The 15426-nt window shown below is 43.4% G+C and overlaps 1 protein-coding gene across 1 annotated transcript; it reads right to left on the bottom strand.

The window, feature by feature from the left end:
- Nucleotides 1–843: 843 nt before the first annotated feature.
- LOC128345965 (uncharacterized) lies at nucleotides 844–9869 on the bottom strand. The gene is made up of 3 exons (XM_053298707.1): nucleotides 8185–9869; nucleotides 5987–6113; nucleotides 844–4027 (listed from the first exon to the last, which is right to left on the bottom strand). The coding sequence occupies exons 1-3, from the start codon at nucleotides 9037–9039 to the stop codon at nucleotides 2298–2300; spliced, it is 2712 nt and encodes a 903-aa protein (XP_053154682.1). The 5' UTR covers nucleotides 9040–9869; the 3' UTR covers nucleotides 844–2297.
- Nucleotides 9870–15426: the final 5557 nt, after the last annotated feature.

The following is a 15426-nucleotide window of genomic DNA, read 5'->3' as shown; positions in this document are numbered from 1 at the left end:
TTGGTATATGGCAGCTTCCGATGTAGGCTGAATGGCTGATAGAAGTGGCAAGTGACCAGCCATTCTGCAGCACCATTAATCCAGATGAAGCTATGTGGATGGGAAATTGGTCACCTTACCTTGTCTCAGGAAGCTATAAGTTTCCATTCCATTCTAGCTCCTTGAGCTCCTAAAACATTAGCTCCTTGCTGACTGTGCTCCACCAGTGAGGGATGGGGAATTCCCTCCCTCTTGTTTCAGATCCTCTGTGATTATTTCTCAGGAGCACCCATATTTCTGCTGAGCTCATTGCCTCTGACCATAAACAATGACACTGCTTATGTAAAAGCATTGCATGTCAAAGGCATATATCTCTGAGCTGCTTTTTGGAAAGAGGTCTGGCTTGTGCTGATACTACTAGATATGAAACAATAGTCTTAACTAATGTCTTAAAATGCAGGGGTTTTTTTGTTGTGGGGGGCACCTTTATCTAATATAGTGCAAGCCTCTGAGCCTTTTCACTGTCTACTTCATGCATCCCAAGAAGTGGATAGTGGTCTATAAAAAGGTATGCCATCATTAATTTGTTAGCCTTTCAAGTGTCACAAGACTCTGTGTTGTTTTAACTGCAAGCAACTGGCACTGCTGCCCATTTGGGAATGAGAAGGTTGCTGTGAATCTTGCACCCAGACCCCACCCCACAAATCTCTTTGCCTGACACTAAGAGAAATGGAACTTCTGCTTATTGGTGTACCATGAATTGTTCCAAAGATACCCAACAGGTTTGGCTGCTAGGGAACACCTGTGGATGTAACCAGTTCCTGGTGTTCAACTGATGAGACAAATTGACACAAAATTTGCCAGTGAAATCGAGAGGTTGTTTATTTTAGAATTATCAGAGTGACAGATGCCTTTTATTTCACGTTGAAATGTACACTGTAATACGAGACTAGAAAAGCATATTTTATGTAACATGATCACAAAGGATACAATAACACTGATTTAAAACTAAAAGAAATAAAGATGCCCTGCCCAATCCCATGGATGTTTACTTGGAAGTAAACATGCTTAAGACTGCAGCTTTAATTGTCAAAAAGAAACAAATGATAACATTCCACCTTACAGCAAATTTTGGTTGAAAGCCAAGAAGAGAACCTGACCAGGCAAGAGAAGCATTGGGAACTTCTATGATACTAGTAGGTGCAATGCCGAAAGCTACAGAAAAAGCTCAGGTATTTGTTAGGATAGCTTCTTCCATGCACACTTTAAAATATTTTGAAGAGTTTCAGATTAACTGACTCTTTCATGAGGGTCATTTTCAAAACAGCACAAATAAATTACACCAATATTTAAAATGCAAAAAGCAGGTTTCAGTGGAAATACCCCAAATGGATATTCACACCAAGTGAACTCTCTTTGCTCTGTATTTGTCTATTAATTATTTTCCTATTATATTTGAGGCTTTTCTCCATCAACATCAAGTTGCCTTTTAAAGAAATTCCATCCAAAAATCAGACTCTCTGAAATGTAACAAAATAATTAAATAAATGGATCTAAGAGAGGAAAATTGGTCCCTTTAGTTTTAATATGCATATTGCAGGGGTTTTCAAACTGCAATAACTTGAGCGGGGGCCTTTCCCCCTATTACATCTTCCTTGGCAGGAGATGAGTAATGGGCTGACCAGTCTGCACTCCTATTTGCTTCAGACCTTTCTGAATGCAATGATTAAATTAGGCTGCTCTCATTCGTTTTGTCCCAAGAGGAAATCCCCATTTTGGTGGCCATCAGTACAATAAGGAATATTTCACTTTTCTTGTTTATCGTTTAGATTATTGAAACAAGTGCAGGTTCAAAGGTTAGCAAAGGACTTCTAATATGGCCAGAGAGTGCATATAAACTCACTAGCCAACATCCTTGTGCTGCACTTGTGCAAAGAACAAAGTAGAGCTAGTGGAAGATTTTGTCACTGTGCTAAATCTGACAGATTTCTGAAATTGTGGTTCTTTAAAAAAAAAAAATCCCTGCAAAACACACAAGGCATGCCACAGGTTGCACACCTTGTTAAGCAAACAGATCTGTGTTAGCACCACACTAGTCTGGAATGCAAGCCCCAGATTTAGTACAACTAGCTAGTGCAACAGTCTTGCGCTAGTGCAATGTACTGGTGCAAATGCAGCATTAGTCAGGATCTTGACCAGCATCTCGGCCAATCCCCTAAAAATCCTTGTTTTGGACTTACCCACCTCTGACCCTTCCCTGAACCAAAGCAAAGATCTCTGGATGCACCAGATGCTTATAAGGAATTGGGAGGGCAGATTCAGGGCCTTGCTTCTCTCTTGATCTTCTGAGAGGACCATAATCCTGCGATCACATTGGTTTGAACTGCTTTCCCAATCAGTTTGGCTTCAATTGCCTTAATATCACTGCAGTGCTGCACAAGCTGGGCCTTGGTATTTCGGGAGGTGTCCTCAAGATCAGAGATCCTGTGTTCAGCCTCATCTGTACATCCAGAAAGATTCCCTAGGGCATTGTAGATGCTGGTTATTGTGGTATGCAAGCTAGAGACTGCAGACTTGATTTCTGCTGTGTCCACAGCAACTTGTTGCAGCACAGCCATTAATTGTGCCACTATAGGCTTTGCACCTGTATTCTCTAGAAGAGCAAGGCAGGAAAACCTCTGTTCAGGCTTCAGTCCTTGGGGGTTTGAAGAGGAAGATCCAGCCCCCAAGGGCCTTGTTTCTTTCCCCACAGACAGCTGCAATGCTTTTAGGGAGCTGGGTGACTGGGGTCTCCTTAGGCCCCTTCTTAATTCAGAAAAGCTGCATTGTCTGCAGCACCTATTCTCCTGATTCCAACGTTTTGTAGATTTCCCTCTCAAATTGATTCCCTGCATGGTTGTCCTATTAAAAGCATTCCTTTTTTTGTCATTTTTTCTATGTTTTATAAAAGCTGAAAGGCCACCTGAGATTTTCTCAGAACGAGGACAGCCACACTGTATGACTAGATCTGACCTTTGGGCCAGCTGTGTTTCACACTTGGGACATGAATACAGATCCTCCCCAAGGGTGCTTTTTGGCCTACTGATGTATTTCGAAAATTCATCTTGACCCCCACAATTGGTGCCCATAGGTTGGGTCTCTAGTCCTGGCTGAGCATTGTGGTGAAGCCCGTCTTCTTTTAGCACCCTCAAGCCAATGGTTCCAGAACCCAGTGATTTATCTTGCCCTTCTTGCTTCCCTGAGCTGCAGGCTTGCTGGCTCTCCATAATGTTTTGGTTCTTGCTGATTAAGGCTGAGGTGGGGCTTACTTCTGAGTAAGTCAACTCAGTGGGGCTTACTTCTGAGTAAGTGTGCATAGGATTCAACTGGAAGTCTTGCTCAAAACTCTGAGAAATTCCCTCCTCAGACACTCCTGAAAACTGCTCAGATAATAGCATATGTTCAGAACCTTCCCTGTTGTGGATTTCCAGGTGATGGACATGTGTTAATGATTCATCTTTGTCCCCACCATTGGGATAGCTGCACTGTGAACTCTGACCGGAGTCCTTCAAACCGTTCCTAAAAATAATGGGTTCCTCTTTTTCCTTCCCTGAGTGTTTTGACTGCTGCCTCTCCATACTGTTCTGGTCCCCCCTGATTAAGCTTTGTTCAGGATTCTGTTTCTTCTTCTTCTCCAATCTCCCATGCAACCCCACAGATGTTACCATAGGTTCAGGATCTTCCTCATCAGGACTTTTCTGCCTATTAAGTGTTGGAGATTCATCCCATTTCTCACAATCAACACATCTGCATTGGGTCTTCAGTCCAAGCATAATCGCACCATCTCTGGGTAGTTTCCTCAACTCATTTTGACAAATGACCATGTTTTCCCCTTCTTTTCCTGAGCAGCTTTCCCCCTGCTTCTCTGGGCAGCCCCCCCTGATCAAGTCTTCTTCTGAACTCCATGAAATGTCCTCTTTGGACTGTTCTGACAACTCAGCCACAGGGCCAGGAGTTCCCTGCCAAGCATCCTTGTCCTCCTCCCTCTTGCCATCTGTACCATCTTCTGCTGCAAAAGAGAAACACTGAAGTCATTCCCTAAGCCAGGGGTTCTCAAACATGGGTCCTAGATGTTGTCGGCCTACAACTCCCATCATCCCACAGGCACAGTGGCCATGAGGCGCTGTACAACAACACAGTTCAAGAGAACAAACCCCATCCATATTACAATGATTTTCTGTTTTGATGTGTCCCTCATTGTTGTTCTTCTTCTTTTTTTTAGTCAAGATTTTATTAATTTCTATACAGAGAATACAATAGGCAATGTCCCTCATTGTTCTTGTGCTGCTCTGTGTGAGTACAGCAAAGGTGCGAAGCACAGCACAGGAATGATGTGGGATGAGAGGCAAAAAGAGGCAAGCCAAATAGATCCTTCAGTGTATCTGGAGCCTGAGGGCATTGAGGGATGGAGCTCCATGGCAGAGCACATGCTTTGTATGTAGCTGACCAGGTCCAATTCCCGGCATCTCCAGGTAGGGCTGAGAAAGACACTATCTGAAACCCCAGAGAGCTGCTGCCAGTCGACATGATGCACAGAACAACACTGGTGTGGAGGACGGAGCCTAATCCTCCATTTTGGGCATGCTTGCTTGTCTCCATTTTGTTTTATGTTTGTTTATGTTGAGAAATGGCTGCCTATCTCCCTTTTGGGCATTGTTCTGAGTTCAGTATATAAGGTCAAAATTTCAGGGTTTCTTTCCCAACTATTATCTGTTACTTCTAGATGTTGTAAGTTTGTGTCTCAGTTGTGTTTTCCCTGATAGGTTAATTTAAAAGTGGACAGTGTCTAAATGTACAAAAAGAGAAAGATTGTTAGTAGGTAGGTTGGTTGTGATGTTAGCTGGAATCACTTGTTGCTGATTAAGAAGCCGTGAGCTGCATCTGCCAGGGCTGGGCAGAGCAGGAGTAAGGTTTGCTGCAGAACAGAGAGAGGCCTACTGGAAATCTGGAACCAGAGGCCTACTGCAGAAGAACAGAGAGTGAGAGCTGACCAGAAGCTGATTGATGAGAATTTTGTTAGGGCCAGTCTAGAGTATAGGTTAGCTGGATACATTTATTCCAACTTTTATTTCTTCCTTATCTCTTATGGTTATTGTCTTTCATATCTCAGATTTTACAAAAGCTTACTGTTTGAATTGGACTATTTTATTATAAGTAAAATTTTCACTGTTTTGATTCAACACTTCTTCACTCTGACTGTATTTCCCTACCCACATGCTTAGTGGCCTCACCACTCTATCTAGCGTAATTTGTAAGCAGAGGTCTGAGGAGCTGTTTGGCAGAGATAGCCAGTAAAATAAAGAAACCTGCCTGGTGGTAAAGTTTGTTAGATCACAGAGCGTGTTGAGGCCGGGCCGTTATAGCTGGCATTACCAATCAGCTAGCACTGTTGTGTGTGCAAGTCAGCCCTGCCAGTGTGTGAAAGAGTGCTATTGCACTTTTAGAACACCACAAATGCACTTGTGCAACAGAACCTCCATTGTTTCCAGTGGGGCTGACTTCTAAGTGCAGCAGCGCTGGCTGATTAGTAACTCCGGTGCTGCGTTGTGCATCATGTCAGCTGATATACATAGTCCTGGGTGAGATGGACCCATGATCTGACTCAACAACAGAAGGTAGTTTCATATGTGTATTTACAGCTAGGCCAAGCAATAGGGACAGGCAATGCCATTCATTCAGCCTCATAGCTAAGCAAAGATTTAAACTCACGTCTTCCCAGTTGAACATCCAACATCCTTTCAACTACACCACAGTTTTCCTCCATGGTACACAGCCATGCCTCTCCATGAGCAAATATATTTGTGCATAGCATCTTGCCACTTGAAATGGCACACTGATTAGTCACTTGAAGGACAGGAACAGCACCTCTTGCAACACTGGCAAAGGATCTTGATCATGCAATGCATGACTTAGTCTTGAATGCCTGAGGCCCCACACCAGAAAATTTCTAGAAACTGAGAATTCTTACCAAGCCAGGCCACATTATCGTAATTCTGGTGCATGACATTCCAGTATAAGCTTTTTTCTCTGTGGCCCAGAAGAGCCCATTCTTCCTCAGTGAAGTGCACAGATACATCCTCAAAGGTTATTGGGTCCTGAAACAACCAGAGGGAGGTTCTATTAATTACAAGATATTAATTTGCACAGATTTGAAGAAGGGATTGTTGAACAAGTCCCAGCTCAGTCCTGGACTTCCTGTGTGGTCCTAGACTTCCTGTATGATCTTGGGCAAGTCTATTGTACTTCAGCTGCACTACCTAGTCTATAAAATTGGGAATAAATGTTGGTTGCATGAGGAAACAAGAGTGGTGCTATTAACAGTGGAAAGTAAATTTTAAAATGAGAGAAAATTTGCAAATTCCTCCCCAAAATAAATGTTATTGCTAATTAACTTGGCAAAGAGGCACCTTTTAACGTGGCGGTTCTCTTTATTTAGCAGGGGGAGAATAACTGGCTCTATCCACCCCCAGCATAGTACCTCCAGTGGCTGTTGCTGGTATCTGTCTTATGTTTCTTTTTAGACTGTGAGCCCTTTGGGGACAGGGAGCCATCTTATCAATATAATTTTTTGTCTTAGCCAGCATGCGTGCCCAGGCTTCTTTGTGGTGGAACTCTCACGACAAGCTGCGAGAGTTCCCAGCATTACCCGGTCACGGTAATGGAGGCGGCGGTGGCAGCCCGGCCCATGAGGAGGAGAAGGTGGCGGCTCCAGCGAGAGCAGCCTGGGAAGGAAAGTGAGGCCGGGGACGGAAACATGAGAAGACTGGGGCGGGGGGAACCGCCAGCCCCAAAGAGCGCACAGATGCTCTGTGCGGGTTCAGCTAGTTTATTTATTTCTCTGTGTAAACCGCCCTGAGCCATTTCTGGAAGGGCGGTATAGAAATCGAATGAATACATAAATTTAGACCATACTGCTATGCTTAACTATATAATCAGATACATCATTAATCAAATATCAAATTATCTTTCCTCCACTTTTTTACAGAATTCCTTCTCACAATATACAGCAATTGTTACTAGCTTATATAGCTTTAAAAAGGGATCTGACAAATTCATGATCTGTCAAGTTACTAGCCAGGATAGTTAAATGGAGAAGCAGGGGGCAAATCTTTACAATAATTGTCAAATCCCTACATTGCACCTTTGGAATCCATATAGTTATTTTACATCTTGCAGTACCTTGCATTTGGACTCCATACCAGGATTATTATTATTTTAAATCATTTGTTAAAAAGCCACTAGAATTGCCACTTTGACAGCAACCTCACAGTGTAACATCTGAAGTGGGTTCGCACACACAGCTTTTTGTTTAGCTCCCACATTTAATCCAGTTTCTGATTGATCATTTCTGTGCTATTCCACCTTGCAAGTCTTCTTCATCTTGGCCCCTTCCCCTCCATGTTTCTAACCATACTGAATGCAAGCTGAAGGGAAACTCAAAAGCGCTTCACAATTGCTCAAGGACAGAGGATTCAGGATAGAGCTTACAGCACATCTATTTAATAAGAAGTGCAATTCTACCTTTACCAGTATGGATGCCAAATCAACAGCACCCAGGCTGGTAACAAAACCAGACTAGGAGCATGAATGTGCAATTTCAGCAAGAACCAAGAAACATCGTCTGGCTTGCATCGACATGGGTAGGGCAGCAAACCTTGTCTTCTGGCAGGGCTCTTGTGCAAGGGAAGCTTTCCCTATCATTGCACCTAGAAAACAAGAAAAGCTTTATTTGCATCTCACACATCCTTTAGATGGAGGAAAGCACAAAAACTCTGCCAGAAAAAAGCTGACACCCTTCAACAGAGGTTGTGTGTGCAGTGAGGATCACTTCCTTGGGGGCACCTTGTCCAATGGATAAGGGTCTCTTCTCACAAATGAATCCCTTATAATATTAACACACCATGCCCCTTTGCTGTGCAGAATTCAAATGGTGGTCTGGGCATAAGAAAAAGATCACGCCCAACATCTGTTTCTGTCCAGGCAGAACTTATTGGTCCCACTGCAAAACTGACTTGTACTTGTGGCTGGTTCCTAAGCACTTAAAAAAACGATATTAACCAGCACCAAATCTTCCAGCACTAGCTTAGAATCAAATGTATAACAGGTCTCCCTTCAAAAGACAGCTCAATTAAATGCACCCCTAGCATATCCCATTCCCAGCAGCACCTGAGTTGTCTTGGCTGGTTCCAGTTCCCTGAAATATGTCTCGGCCAGCTGAGCTGCCTCCTTGCTGCCGCCGGGCTCCCTGGTCCTCACCCACATCTGCATGTCCATGGGCAGCACACTCAGGAACTGTTCCATGACGACCATATCCACAATCTGGTCTTTATTGTGCTCGTGAGGACACAACCACTGCTGTGCTGCCTCAGACAACCGGGTGAGGACTTCCTGGGGAGCTTCTCCAGACAGGATGGTACCCAAGCAGAACCTCTGCCGACCAGCTTCCCGGCTGGTTTGGATCAAGGTTGAGTGGGATGCCTGCACCTTGTTATGGTGGATGAAACTCCCATCAATGTGTCCATCTGAAGGCTCATCCAAGTTTAGAGACATGAAAGATGGCAAGGAGGATGGATCTTTAGAAACTGGTTCAGCAGCGGTAGAAGATGGTTGTACGCCAGACGCAACCTGGCGGGCTGCATTCAGACATGCCCTCAAGCGCTGTATTGTCTGCTTCACATTTTGTACACTAGGCTTCCTGCTGACAACTGCTCCTGGCAACACATCACCATTTGTTGCAGCCAACTTGTGAGTCAGCTCTTGGCTAGAGGGCCCCATTTCTTTCATGTCTGGCATGACTTGCTTGGCTTCTATTGATGCTTTATTCATGGGAGGATGAAGATGTGAGGAGTATTTTATAACTTGGTTAGAGCAGGTATGGGCCCTCCCTGTGCAATGGTATTTGTGGTAGTCGGCACATTTCCACAACGTCTTCCCCCCAATCACCCGCTCTTTCTTATGCAAGTATCCTTTATAAAGCAGTTGATCCCTACCTTTCGGACTCCTGACATACTGCAGAGGCATCTCCCTGTTAGACCACGGGGGAAGAAATACCAAGGTGTCACTCTGGATGTTTTCAAAGGGAAAAGATAACAAGGTAGAATTCAGGGAGTTGCCGCGGGAAAAAATCTAAAAGCAATCTCTGGCAAGATTATTATTATTTTGCGTAGATGCTGCGTCCAAATGGCTTTTCATTTGTAAATAATATTCAGGAAAAACGGACTTCTTAGTACGAGGCCTCTTTTTGATCCACATTTATCTTTTCGATTTCGACATCGATAGCATCCACAGGTCAAGCTGCGCCCACTTTATCCGCGTCCTACGAAGGGGTTACGAGCCAAACTCGTTAGTGTTTGTCAAAGAGAAGCATAAGCTTTGGCTCAAATGGCCAACGGATATCTTGCGCGATTTCTTTTCTCGTCACATCCTTGACCTTCTCCTCCACTATTCAACCCACCAGACTCTTCAACGCCTAACTGGAAATAAAGGGTTTCGAGCAGACTGGAAATAAAGGGTTTCGAGCAGACTGCACACAGCCGAGAGCTAGTTCTCACTTCAGTCGGGTGAGCAAGTGACTACAGACTTGGACGACGAGCCGCAAACGGCGCTCAATCATGTATTATATAACGTATTGAATAAGGAAGAAAAAAAGGCGGAGTCCGCGTTGGATTAAATAGGTCATCGACTATTCTTGACTGGAAGTATAATATGGGAAGGGAAAACCTCGGTTTCTTTTGGCTAGTGCAATGAGCCCTCTAGTGGGAAAAGCAAGCAAACGGAATTTATTCCTTCAATCAACGTAATCCGATTGATTATACTAGTGTAATTTGATAATTTGTAATTTGTCTTTAGGTAAGAAAAATCAAACGGATGTCGGGGACTGTTGTCTTGACAGCAGTATATGAACCAGCCATTAGGCAAATCCTGGAAACAAAAGATGGAACAGTTTCAAACATTAGTTTATTTGCACACATCTATCCAAACTTTTCTTTTCCACTTATTCATTTCTTAAATTTTCTTTGCATTTCTCATGGGGGATGGGGGAAAAGAGAAACACACTACATTTTCCAACTTCCCCCAAAATTGTAGATATTTCACATCGGCACTGCGGAAGAATTCAAAACAGTAACAACAAAAATCAAGTTTTGGCATTACAAATGTTGTCTCAAATCGGAAAATAAAATCAATTTTGTTTTTAAAGGAGAGCGTAACCTTAATGGCTATTAAGTCTGAAAGAATTTTTGCTGTATTTCAGAAAAATGCTGGGGGGGCTGAACATTTCACTAATGTGATGGAAATGACTTGTGAAATTTAACCTTGTGTATATGGTATAGCTACAGAAATGATACCCTTCCAAATGTCTTTTTGTGTCAGGCTCTGCAACAGGCTCTGCTTCCTTGGTAGGAAAAAAAAAATCATTAGCCTCTTAGTTTTCTGCTGGTTGCTGTGGCAGTGGTCTCAGTGGAAACTCTGAGGTTTTGTGGGGGTTTTTGGTGAACGACCCAACTTGTTTTCATAAAATCCAAATGCTGTAGTTAGAATATATTATGCAGATATGTCAAACTGCAGCAGTGTGTATTTGCATGCTTTCAGCTATTTGGGGGTGTGACACCAGAACTTCTTACTGAAAACCTTTTGCTAGAAACTGGGAAAGGAGAATAGCAAAGGATGACTTGAGGGCTATGAGGAGGAAGCTGATGATCACTATTCTAAGTTTGAAAGCTTTGCTTACTGATCACAGAAGACCGGGTTAGTGGCTTTTAGCAGAATCTACCAATATGTTTTTAGGGCTGCAGTTCTATGCACACTTGAAAGTAAGCCCTGTTGAGCTCAATGGGATTTATCTGGAGAAATAAAAATTCTGCTGCATTAGACAGAAAATCCATCTACTCAAAATCCTGGCTCCTCTAGGAAGCCCACAAGAAGGCAACAGCCTTTCCCTGTTTTTTGTCCCTAATGTCTATATTAATAGATTTACTGCCTCTGAAAATGGAGGATCTACTTTACTATCATAGCTAATAGCCATTGATGGGCCTATCCTCCACAAATTCCTTCCTTCCTTCCTTCTTTCATTCTCTATACCACCCTTCAAAAAATGGCTCAGGGCGGTTTACACAGAGAAATAATAAATAAATAAGATAGATCCCTATCCCCAAAGGGGTCACAATCTAAAAAGAAACATAAAAGATAGACACCAGCAACAGTCACTGGAAGTACTGTGCTGGAGGTGGATAGGGCCAGTTACTCTCCCCCTGCTAAATAAAAGAATCACCACGTTAAAAAGGTGCCTCTTTGCCAAGTTAGCAGGGCTAATTTGCCTAAAGTCCACTAAGTCAAGATTGGCCTAGATGCATAAAAAGTCCTCTTGAAACCAATGAAACTTAATCATAACTAACTTGTCCCATTGATTTCAGTGGGACTTAAGTACACCTAAATTTATCTCAGTCAGGGCCATACTATTTTAAGGAATAAAACTGAAGATTCTTCAGATTATTCTCAGATTGTCCCCATCTGTTATGTTATAAGAACAAGAAGAACTTGCCTTCTAATTATGCTATGCGGAGAGCAAGAATATTCATGCCTTGCCACTAATGGGTAACCCCTGTAGTCCAGTGACTAGTGCTGGATTTCATCTTGCAGCCATGTGGCACATCTAGATTATTTAGATTATAAATTTAAACCAGTTACATCTATCTATGACACCTTTCCTCCAATGAGCTCACGGTGGCACACATGGTGATTAGTCTATTTTGTCCACAGTAAAAGAAGCTCAAGTTCACCAAGTGAGTTTTGTGACTGAAGGGATCAAAAGCCAAGCTTCTTCAGCCTCCCTATCCATTACACCCAGGATGAATTTGGGGAATTATAGGCAAGGAATTGTTGCATTATGCAATTCTAAGAGACTGCAGAGAAGCCTCCAAATGTGGTGCTGGCCTACAGAATTCCATGACTTAAGCATCTCATCTTTCATTCAAAAACTAGCACAACTTCCTATATCTTATGGTTGAAAGATATACTAGAAAGCAAATGGGTGATGCCTGGCGAAATTTCTAAAGTCAGAGGAGCTGCAGAACAAGATGGTAGGGGTGGAATTTCAGTGCTTTGCATTGTATTGTCACTACTATTATGTATATACCACTTTTCAACGAAAATGTTCTCAAAGTAGTTTATGAGGGTGGCGGCGGCGGCAATATGATGGTATAGCTTTTTACCCCTTCCCATAATTAGCAAAATCAGAATGTGTGTGTGTGTGTACACACACACACACACACACACACATACACACACACACACTTACTTAATTTATATAGGCCAAAAATGCTCAGCTTTGGTTGATTTGGATTAACCTTGGAGCAGAATTTAGATATTGTGTGAACACACCCCTAATTGCTGTATAGATTTGTGAGTTATGATTGCTGAGATGAAAACTTGGAAGCACCATTCCCTCTTATACTCCAAAATATTGAAAGGAAGTATACTTGGAGCAACAATCATGCAGATGTTCAGTAGGTGACCTCTTGAGGGCATGTCATCCTGGCATCTCTCTTCACTGCATAAGAATGAATAATCCTGTCATACCCAATGTGGAGAGAGCAGAATTACCTGCCCCTGGAGGAGTAATGTGCATCAGACATCAATCTATGCCTGGTGATTTTCCTGAGTCATACCAGCAGTGACTATGCTAGACAGGTGATGAGCTTTCCTAGAAAGAACACACTGAGGTTATTCACATGACCAGGAGGCAGGGAGGGCAGGCTAGCTGGGGGAAGGCTGTGCAAAACCTACTCCCCCCACCCCCCCACACCTGCTGACAATCCTGAAACAGCAGTGGGAAGCGTGGTCTGTGTGTAGCAGTGTGGATCTCCTGGAGGCTGGGACAATGCATCCCAGCCACCATGTATCCCACAATGAACTGTGTGATGAGTGTGGTGCATTGAGGGATACCTCTGTGAGACGGGTGCTCTAGGTGCCTATCTCTGTGTGCAAGCAGCCTGAGCAGACTCACAATCCTGGCACCAGGTTTAAGGGTGCACTTGCACTCTTAACCATAGCTAAAGTGGGATTAGGTGGGTGGACAGTGCCAGGATCTGTGAGGCTCCCTACTCTGCACAGGAGCAGCCTAACCCAAGCTGGACTCCCCTAGCTTGGGTTAGGCTGCTCGTGAGAACAGCCTTACTGTTTGGATATTCTCCAAAGTAACTCTGACTCAAGAAGCTGGGTAGCCTCCCATGGTATCAACAGAATGACAATTGTTGCATGGTCAGTTTTACATTTTCATCATATCTGCCTTGAGACAGTGTCTTAATCTTCCAAGAGTGGAAACAAAGCTGCCTTGCGAGAAGGTGATGACCCTGCAATACATGTTATCTGAATCTACCCTGGCTTAAACACAATTCCTTTGGTGCTGTTGATTTTCATCCCAGACTGCAGGTCAGGAATAGCCAAGAGCAGGAATGGTAATTCATGTAGAAAGGTCCCTAAAAAGAGGTCCTTCAGGAATGCAGATAAGTCAAGGATGGCACAGAAGCCAGCCAGCCAGCGCCCCACCCCCACCCCCATGTAGATAACACCTTTCTTTCCTCTGATTTTGGTCTACAGGTTCTCCTGTCAAATTCTGCTTAGAATACTATGCAAGTGACAGCAGGTTTTCCCAGTTTCTATACAATAAAGCACAAAACTACACGTTCAAACTGGGTGATGTGAAACATTGTATTAGATGTGGACTATGTGAAAACATAAGCATGATATGGAGTCAGATCATGGGTCTGTCTAGGTCAGTATTGTCTATTCTGACTGGCACGGGGTCTCCAGCATCACCAGCAGAGGCCTTTCCAGTCACCTGCTCACTAGAATCCTTTTGGCTGGAGACAGCAAGGATTGAACCTGCCCTTGGGCCTCCTGCATACAGGGCATGTGCTCTGCCACTGAGCTATGGGCCATCCCCACACAGTGGCAAACACCACTGGAGAGTCAGGTGGTGTTAGCTACACATCCTAGCGACCCCTCACAATAGTTTAAAAGCCACACAAGCAAGAGAAAGGGGCCCTAGCCAATACTGTATTTCATAATGCTTCAGGAGAAAGCAAAAACCAAAACCAGAGGGTACAGGATTAGCTGCAGAATTCAGCATTGGGAGAAACTCAGGATTTCATTGAAACACAAAACCAAACAATTTCCAGTCTTTTTTGCAATAGATGAAGAAAAATGAGAAGCACCAAATACAGATGCAAATGAAGAGACAAAAGTCCAACGGTGCTGCAGCCGGTTTATTTGAGCCCAATGCATGTCGGCTGAAGGCTTCTTCAGGGGCAAAAATATTATCCAATGTGATCCTTTTACAAAAACACTTCTTCAAAAACAGGTAACAATATCTGAGAGTAGCCAAAGCTAATGGAGCACATTTGCTGATATCAGATAATATTTTGCCCCTGAAGGCGGCTTTGGCCAACACGCGTTGGGCTCAAATAAACCTGTTTACAGCACCATGGGACTTTTGTCTCTTCATTTGCATCAGTCTTTTTTGCAGCCATAAGGACTTGACACTTGCTAATTTTAGGCTTGGGCTTGAGATCTTGTGAGTAACATCAGGTGGCTCTCAAAAGTTTTAGTAATTAACTCCCTCCTTACAATTGGGAGGCTTTTGGTGGTTTCAGTATTATACTCTAGGGTATTTGTGATATAAGTGGTATTAAACTGTGTTATTTGTTCTTTTCTATTCCTTTGTTGTGCTGGTCATAGACTGTAATAAACGTTGAACTGAACTGAAAAGCCAAAGCGATTTACAGTGGCCAGGGATGGGACCTAATGGCCCTACAAAGCCCCATGCCTGACTGTAGGACTAGCCAGTCAATCTCCATGACAAGCAAAACAGGATAAAAAGAAGCACATTTGCCAGTGTGGTGTAGTGGTTAGAGTGCTGGACTAGGACTGGGAAGACCCAAGTTCAAATCCCCATTCAGCCATGAGACTAGCTGGGTGACTCTGGGCCAGTCACTTCTCTCTCAGCCTAACCTACTTCACAGGGTTGTTGTGAAAGAGAAACTCAAGTATGTAGTACACTGCTCTGGGCTCCTTGGAGGAAGAGTGGGATATAAATGTAAAATAATAATAATAATAATAATAATTTATACAGGTTGCAAAGTTTGGCTTTTTCTGGTGGAAAACCGCAATATCTTTAGCACAGAGTGCCCTCAGTCCTGGTCCTAGTGCTGTTATGGAACACATGCTTTGCAAGCAGAAGGCCCCTGGTTTTGTTATTTATTTTTATCCTAACTTATGTCCAAGGAGCTCAAGGCTGCATTCATGGTTCTCCCCCTTTATCCTTACCTTGCAAGGTAGGTCAGGCTGAGAGAAAGTGACTGGCCCAAGCTCATCCAATGAGTTCTGAGCAAGGATTTGAACCTGGGCCTC

This window comes from Hemicordylus capensis, chromosome 2, assembly GCF_027244095.1.
Source record: "Hemicordylus capensis ecotype Gifberg chromosome 2, rHemCap1.1.pri, whole genome shotgun sequence".
Classification (NCBI taxonomy): Eukaryota; Metazoa; Chordata; class Lepidosauria; order Squamata; family Cordylidae; genus Hemicordylus; species Hemicordylus capensis.
The sequence above is the reverse complement of the archived record's forward strand: the minus strand, read 5'-3'. Positions and strand labels throughout refer to the sequence as shown.

What these genes read in the sequence shown, in the direction of transcription:
- LOC128345965 (XM_053298707.1), bottom strand. Translation starts at nt 9,039, where the DNA reads ATGCCTCTGCAGTATGTCAGGAGTCCGAAAGGTAGGGATCAACTGCTT. An exon ending in AACCAGCCAAGACAACTCAG is followed by an intron (nt 6,114 to 8,184) that starts GTGCTGCTGGGA and finishes TGGTTGTTTCAG; the next exon opens with GACCCAATAACCTTTGAGGA. An exon ending in CGATAATGTGGCCTGGCTTG is followed by an intron (nt 4,028 to 5,986) that starts GTAAGAATTCTC and finishes TCTCTTTTGCAG; the next exon opens with CAGAAGATGGTACAGATGGC.